This window comes from Neolamprologus brichardi, chromosome 3, assembly GCF_056152115.1.
Source record: "Neolamprologus brichardi isolate AB-2024 chromosome 3, ASM5615211v1, whole genome shotgun sequence".
Classification (NCBI taxonomy): domain Eukaryota; kingdom Metazoa; phylum Chordata; class Actinopteri; order Cichliformes; family Cichlidae; genus Neolamprologus; species Neolamprologus brichardi.
In genome coordinates, this window is record NC_142106.1 from 22301780 (window position 1) to 22310679 (window position 8900).

At 41.3% G+C, this 8900-nt stretch overlaps 1 protein-coding gene across 1 annotated transcript; it reads right to left on the minus strand.

Moving 5' to 3' along the window:
- Positions 1-853: 853 nt before the first annotated feature.
- On the minus strand, positions 854-1753 carry LOC148103930 (uncharacterized). Its single transcript, XM_087839225.1, has one exon. It carries the CDS (start codon positions 1751-1753, stop codon positions 854-856), a length of 900 nt encoding a protein of 299 aa, XP_087695351.1.
- Between the last annotated feature and the right edge of the window lie 7147 nt (positions 1754-8900).

Sequence of the window (8900 nt, forward strand, 5' to 3'; positions counted from 1 at the left end):
ATCCGGATGGGGAGACATGCATGAAGAGGGTCACAGCAAATCTCAAAATGGTGATGGGTTACACAGCTTCTTATACCCTCTACTGGCCCCCACCTAGTTGTAAAAGCCTAAACATTCACATTCTTTCTCTGTCACGGCGCCTAAGTTATGACCTCGGCTCCCTGTCTTTCTGCCCTCTATAAAGGTGGGGGCATGGAATGTGGTCTGTTTCTTCTATTATCGGCACAAGGTCCTCTGCACACAACATTCTCTTCATGATTTAGCAGTCTGACATGTCAAGAAAACAGTGTAATACATTCACAGCAGATCAATTGCATGTCTAACAGAATCCAAAGATGGTCACATTCTTTCAACCCCAAAAATATAATGGAACACCTGTCTAACAAACTACAAAAATGGTCATGTTCTTTTAACCTAAAAATATAAGGGAAACTAAGCTACATACTTTGCACACAATCTAGACTAAGGGATATATTTATGTTCTACAGCTGTTAACATAATTTAACTACCTTGATTCTAGGTATAAGATACCATACGTTTAGAATAATAATCTCACAAGACCAAACTAGAAACTGTTTAAATAACCTTTTATTTCTTTAAAATTTTAGAGCTACAGACAAGAGTTGTACATTATATATTCTAACTATGGCAGATGGTTGCTGTCATGAGACATCCCTTTTTATTATACATTCCCAAACAAAATATGTACAGCTAAAACAAGAACATGCTATCATTTTGGATTTGCATGCTTTTATTACCTTTCAGTTATTTTAGTAAATATTATTATATTATAATTAATATTATCATTGTTATTACATCTTTATTTTCTTATTACCTTAAGTGATTTTCTGAGTCACTGGTTGTTGTTCTTACAGCACAAAGACTTGCCTTCTCTGTAAAGAAACAGCAAAGGTAACACCAGAGTGCTGGGAACACTAAACCACATATTGGATGTATTTACAATACATTTATTTGCTCCGGCTGACATGTTGACCACAGCCCAAGATAGACCCCCCACAAACCTCACCACCTGTGCTCCCAGTATGGCCAGAATAGTGTAGAATGCCCTGAGTTTGATTGACCTCTCCCTGTTTGCACTCTGCTCTCCTGGGACTGGACGGATCAAAACGTAGAGAACAGAGAGGCTGCAGAAGGAGTTGATGATGAAACATAACATAACAAGGCACAATATCACCTTTAGGAGAACATACATATTCTTTACCAGACCTGTCTCCACACAGCAAAGCAGCCAAATGCAGACAATGCAGACATTTCTGATTCTGACCCCTCTTTCATATTTCAGACTAACGTAGGTGATGGGATAAAGCACAGCCAGATAGTGCTCCACAGATGTCAGGATATGGAAGAATGTCTCTCCTAACCAGGTAAAATGAATAAGACTGAACCCCATAAATATTATGCTGGAATCATATGAATAGATACCATAAATGGTGAAGATACATCCCAAGTTACAAATCAGTTCCATGACGGCCATGTGATAGGTGAAGCTGTCAGAGTGACTCATTGTGACTGCTGAGGAGGTGCAGCGCTTTCTCCACCACTGCTGAAGACCATGATAGAGGATGAGGATCCAGAGAGGAAAGAGGAGGACGTTGAAGGTGAGATATGCCATTAAGATGAAAGAACCGGGTCTGGTGGTGAAGCAGTTGATTTCTAAAAGATGGTTAGATATCACCAGGGAATGGTTTGGCTGAAAAAGAGAGCTGTTCGAGGATAAGAGATTGGTTGGCATGTCTGAAAAAGAAAGAGAAGCAACATAACACACAAGTGGAGCAGATGTATACAGGGTGGGCCATTTATATGGATACACCGTAATTAAAGTCCTGTTTGTGGCACATTAGTATATGTGAGGGGCAAACTCCTCAAGATGGGTGGTGACCATGGTGGCCATTTAGAAGTCGGCTACAGTTACTCGCCGCATGTCACTGGAGAGTGGCATTAGTCGAACATCCCTTCGGCGGATATTAGCTACTCACAAATGGCACCCTTACAAACTCCAGCTACTGCAGCATCTCAACGAGGACGACCCAGATCAGCGGACAGAATTTGCAGAATGGGCAAAATAAAAATTGGAACAGGACCCTCAGTTCACGCAAAAGATTTTGTTCAGTGATGAGGCAAACTTTTATGTGAATGGTGAAGTTAACAAACAAAACCACCGCTATTGGTCTGACACTAATCCACATTGGATGGATCCCTCGAAGACTGTTGGAACAACAAAAGTGATGGTTTCGTGTGATATATGGGGTGCAACGATAGTGGGTCCATTCTTCATCAATGGAAACCTCAAGGCCACTGGATATTTAAAATTGCTACATGATGATGTGTTTCCCTCTTTATGCACTGAAGCTGGCACGTTCCCTGAGTTTTCCAGCAAGATGGTGCCCACCACGTTATGGGTGCCAGGTCCGAGCATTCCTAGATGAACAGTTTCCTGGAAAGTGGATTGGTCATCGTGGGCCAGTTGAATGGCCCCCAAGGTCTCCCAATCTGACCCCCTTAGACTTTTATCTTTGGGGTCATCTGAAGGCAATTGTCTATGGTGTGAAGATACGAGATGTGCAGCACCTGAAACTACGGATACTGGATGCCTGTGCTGGCATTTCTCCTGCAGTGTTGCTATCAGTGTGTGAAGAGTGGGAGAAGAGGGTTGCATTGACAATCCAACACAATGGGCAGCACATTGAACACATTTTATAAGTGGTCACTTGTAAATAAACCAAGCACACCATTGTTTTTCTTGTGACATTACCAATAAGTTTGATGTGTCACATGGCCCTCTTCCTATTGAAAAAACAAAAGTTGTATCCAAGATGGCTGACTTCTAAATGGTCACCATGGTCACCACCCATCTTGAGGAGTTTGCACCCTCACATATACTAATGTGCCACAAACAGGACTTTAATATCACCAACCATTCCCATTTTATTACGGTGTATCCATATAAATGGCCCACCCTGTAGATTAAAACTTTTTTATTTTTCTTGAAAATCGATATCCCCACTGGTACAATAACTGGCATAATGCTTTGTTTCGTGGTATAAATCTTATCTGTGTTTTTTTGGTTTTTCTTTTTGTGGTGGTTCTTCTGAAGGCTGGCAGCATTTTCCTAGAGGTTGAGGCAGGTGATCTCGCTCACCTGGGTTTAATCAGTCGCAATCAGGAAGCTTTACTTAAACCTGCTTTGGTCAACTCTCCTTTGCCAGTCTGTCAGTGTTCCTTTCAAATAGATAATTCATCTAACCAGTCTTCTCTACGGAAGAGGGTTAGGGCCACTAGAAAAACAAAAGTGGGCACATCTTTTTTTTCTTCTTTTCCTGAATCCTGAGAAAAAAAGTCAGAAAAGTCAGAATTCGGAGAAAAAAGTCAGAATTCGGACTTTTTTCTCAGAATTCAGGAAAAGAAGAAAAAAAAAAAGACGTGCCCACTTTTTTTTTCCAGTGGCCCTAATCCTCTTCCGTACTTCTCCCTGTGCTAACAGTTTACTTCAGTTTGCTTCACCATCACTCTGTTGGCATCTCAACCCGGCAATCCTCACTTCACCTCTGCAACCCTCACTCAGTTAAGAAGCCTGGATCGCTGTCACTCCCACAGCCTGCCCGCTGCTCTCCGCCTGCTTCACTTTACGGAACTTCCAGGTCGGACCCCTTTCCCAGTCGCTTTTCCACTCACTCGGATTCTCAGCTTCCCCATAGTCAACAGCTCTTCCGCTACAAGTAAGCTGCTACCTCATTCATCATTCTCATCTGCCAATCTGCCTTGGCTCACCCAACTGAACACTCTCTGTGCCCTAAAGACTCGGTCTTCAAGCAACTTAAAGAAGTCCAGATGCTTTTCTTTCCAAGCGCCTTAGAATACGATGGCCTGGATGACTGAGAACCTTCACAGACGTTTTGTTGCATTCTTAGCCTACAATGACCGCACCTTTCTTTTGCCCTACTAATATTCCAGGTTCAGTTTATTTCCCATAGTTTTTCTAACCTGTTGACTTATCGCTCCAAGCGCTGTTACCAATCTTTACATTTTCTTATAACACATAAAACTTTTTAAATCAGCTACCATCTTTCCTATGGAGTTTTTACAGTCTACATACTCTGATCAACACAGCCCTGCCCTCCAGCACTTCAGCAGCAGGAGCAGCAGCAAACCCTCAATAGCAACATTTTACCCTATCAGGTGAAACATAAATCACGCTAAATTACAACAACAGTCGCCTCAAGGCACTTTATATTTTAAGGTAGACCCTACAATAATACAACACAACTACCTGATGAACGTGATATAGTGTGATGCGATTCCATATTAGATCCTTGATAAATGTGAGTTACTGTTTTTCAGCCTGGTTCTATGTGCCCCTTTTTTTTAACTTTGAGCACCTGCCCCTTCAAACATCTCTGCACAGCCCTGGGTGTTATATATTTAAATGCATTGTAATGTTTTCTGGCAAAAATTGATTTTTGGGAATGACACAGTGCGCTTTTCAAAAATAAGACTATTTATGAAAGATTAATATTTCTACTGACACAGTACAAAATATAGGGGGCTTAAATAACAAACCTAACAAAGAACAGAGATAGAAAGACTATTAAGATAATTATAGTATTATATATTATAGTAATTAAGTGATCAGAAAATGTAGGGAGTATGTCACCCTGGCAACAAAGTGAGAGTATCCAAGGAAGTGGTTCCTTTGTATTTTATTCCTATGTTGTCATTTCTTTTTGTTTAAATAAATAAGCAATTTATTTTGGTTTGATTTTTTTTTCTTTGGCGGAGTTTACTTGGAATAACAAAAAATACAAAGTAGTTTTTCATAACAGCCAGTGATGCAAATGAAATGTAAAAAAAACTGTCCCATGAGCGACTGGTGAAACTGTTCCCTCCAGTGTAAGTGACTTGTTGTCCAGCAAATGCATTTACTGTTCTCAAAGATTTCATATTTTGCATGAGATCAGACTGGGGAACAATGATTTGCATTGCATTCAGGGAAATGTAAATCAGGAGGAGAAATTAATTTACACAAACATGTAAGAGCAGGACTTTTTGTTTTCAAGAAACACAAATAATAGACTAAATATCTATGGTACACAGACTGCAGTAAAACTGTGTTGAAGATTTTAGATCTTTTCTGTTGTCTACATGGGTAAATAATATGATTACAAGCAGCTTTAAGTTTAAAAACTCCCACCAGTCAAGTAAAGAATTTTGTTTAACTGTATCAGCCAGAATTCACCTGATTAGATAATGCCCATATAACAAAGAAACTATGAAAACCTCACTATGTCAAGTGTTTAATGATCAGTGTTTCCACTCTATCTACACATTATGTAGCAAGTTTCATGTTCTGTGATATTAAAATAGAATTTTAAAAATGCAAAACGCAAAAAATAAAATAAAATGTAAAACTAATAGCACACAAACCTTATCTGTGTTTTTGTCTGACCTTTCTTGTCCTGTATCTTGCCTCTGTGGTGTCTGTGATGTATTGGCCGAATATTGCAGTCCCCCTCTATCTCTTTCTGTCTCTGCTTGTATTATTTGCATATATATAAAAAAAACACTAGATGACAGACACATCCAATGTGATAATTGAGGGCAGCAGAGTGGCATTGTGCTATGGTGCTTAGCACTGTTGTATCACAGCAAGAAGGTTCAAATCCATCATCTGACTGGGGCTTTCTTGTGTGGAGTGCATGTTCTCCCCATGTCTGCGTGGGTTCCCTCCAGGCACCTGGCTTTCTCCCACAGTCCTAAGACATGCAGTTAGTGCGTTAGTGATTCTAATTGCCCATAAGCATAGTTGTCTAGCTCTCTTTGTTAGCCCTGTGACAGATTGGCAGCCTGTCCAGGGTTTACCTGTGCTTAGGCCTCCTCGTTAGTTCAGAGATGGTCAGCCATCTTCTGTTCCTGCCAGAGGCTTAGGAGAGTCCATACAGCCATCAGCGTGGCCATCGGCGCCAGCTCAACCATCTATGGCTGCCATGCTACCATCTGCAGCCACCATGCTGCCGTCTGGTCCAGCTGCATCCCAGTCAGAAGTGAGTGGCTTGTCTTGTCCTGCCTTGTACAGTCTTTCTCAGCCTGCACGTGAACGTCCAGCACCTCACCATCGCTGGCCACTTTCCAGGCCATCAGCTGGGTCGCCCCCCTGAATTACACTAATATGAACTGCTGTGCCATAAACCTCCAGTTCGGCCCCCTGAACTGCTCGGTTTTGCACTCATGTGCCATCAACCTCCGGGCCAGCCGCCTGAACTCTGTGTGATGCGGAGCTTCAGTGCCTTTTTGTGAACATTCTGTTTTGGACTATTTCATGTGCTCCAGTGCTTTTTGTGGACTTTTGTGGACCTGTTTTGAACTGGTACATTTAGCTTGGTTTTAGTTAGTTAGGTTTTTTATTCTCATTTCATTATAAATAAGTGATATTTGCTCCTTAAGTTTTGTACTCATTGGCTAATACCTTTTTTTTACCTTTTTATTTTTGTTTGGGGGGTTTTTGGCAGCTTGAGAAAGTCTCGTTTTCCACCTGATGGAAAAACATCAAGGTGTGCGCCTTTTTTGACATCACGCTGTGCACCACATTATTGTTTACAAGAGATGGATTTCTACAATGGCGGATACAGACAAAATACTGTCACTGTTAATCTTGCTATCTGCATTTTTTACACGCTTGCATATAATATATAAAAAACACCCAGCACGCCCCTGCGGGCGGTTTATCCTTCAAGCTCGGGTCCTTTACCAGAGGCCTGGGAGCTTGAGGGTCCTGCGCAGTATCTTAGCTGTTCCCAGGACTGCGCTCTTCTGGACAGAGATCTCCGATGTTATTCCCGGGATCTGCTGGAGCCACTCGCCTATCTTGGGAGTCACTGCACCTAGTGCTCCGATTACCACGGGGACCACCGTTACCTTCACCCTCCACATCCTCTCAAGCTCTTCTCTGAGCCCTTGGTATTTCTCCAGCTTCTCGTGTTCCTTCTTCCTGATGTTGCTGTCATTCGGGACCGCTACATCGATCACTACGGCCGTCTTCTCATGTTTGTCTACCACCACTATGTCCGGTTGGTTAGCCACCACCATTTTGTCCGTCTGTATCTGGAAGTCCCACAGGATCTTAGCTCGGTCATTCTCCACCACCCTTGGGGGCATTTCCCATTTTGACCACGGGACTTCCAGGTTATACTCGGCACAGATGTTCCTGTACACTATGCCGGCCACTTGGTTATGGCGTTCCATGTATGCCTTGCCTGCTAGCATCTTGCACCCTGCTGTTATGTGCTGGATTGTCTCTGGGGCATCTTTACACAGCCTGCACCTGGGGTCTTGCCTGGTGTGATAGACCCCAGCCTCTATGGATCTTGTACTCAGAGCTTGTTCTTGTGCTGCCATGATTAGTGCCTCTGTGCTATCTTTCAGTCCAGCCACTGGTAGGATTTCTGGATATCAGCCACCTCCTCTATCTGCCGGTGGTACATAGGTCCCCTGAATAGGATGAGGGACCTATGGAGATATATATATATATATATATATATATATATATATATATATATATATATATATATATATATATATATATATATATATATATATATACACACACACACATAACACGCAGTTACTGTCCCTCCATTTCCAAAGACGTTCCAAAGAGGCGTCAGAGTGAACTTCAGACATGGCTTCTACATTCGACACAGACACTCTCACAACCCAAATCCAGACACCACCTGTTGCTTTGACATGTTCTTGACAGCGTTTGACTTGGATGACGATATTTTTTTCAAAACTGCACATGTAGACGGTATTTTTTTTTCTTTTTTTAATGAAAACAGAAAATCTCAGTTTACAAAAATATCCATTTTTGGATGTAGCCTGAGTGATTGTTCAGACCAGATGTCTGCTCCCTATCCCTCTGGATCCCTGAGAGCCATTCCCCACTCGCATCTCAGCACTCAGTGCTCTACATGTTTATTTACAGTGAAGTCACAAACCACGATAGCCTTCAGTCCTGCACTTCAGTCCTCTCACACACACGAGAAAAGGCATGTTGAAATGCTGCTAGTTGTCTTCATCTCCGTTAATGGAACTTAAGCATCACCTACACAACATATCCTGCCCACAGTTTATACCATGTTTTCCAATCCTCCAACTTCTCTTCATCAATTGTCTTCACTTGCTGCTACATAAACTGATCTTTATGTGTAAAATAATCATGATGCCCTTTTAATTTTTTTTTTATAAGAGCTCACTTCGAAAACTTTTACAATATAAACACTACTGAATGTAGTTCAGATATTCAAATTCATTCATTCAAAAAATTCATTCACATTGGCATGTTTGTCAGATGATGCTGATACTAAAGCACTAACAATATCAACCTTGCCAATATTTTTTTTTCCTCTGGGCTTCTTCCATTTGTCGTATCCAAGTATTGATTCTAATGTACATCATTGACAAGAGACAAATCTATTATGTAAAATACAAATAAAGTAAAGCAGATTTATCCTAATAGATATTTACAGAACCTTATACAAAGAGAGAAAAAGTACAAAGTGTGCGCATTATACTCATCTAACATTTATTAGTGTCAGTAAAGTGTTTCATTATTTCATTCAAAAGCATACTTCACTCCACATGTTGGTCTTTTTATTTGTTTTTATTCTAACAGGACAGAAATAAGCAGAATGATGTGTAATCAAGTATGAACTAAAGTATTCACGGTGTGCTGTGTGGGTGTTTCTGTGGATGTGGACTTTATTTTAAACATACCTGCTGTCACGGCTGGCGGGGTGAGCCGTGTGGTGTGGAGGAAAAGGAGGACCCAAAATGCAGACAGCCGATATGGTGATATGAGTGAGGGTTTATTTACAGTGCACAAATAA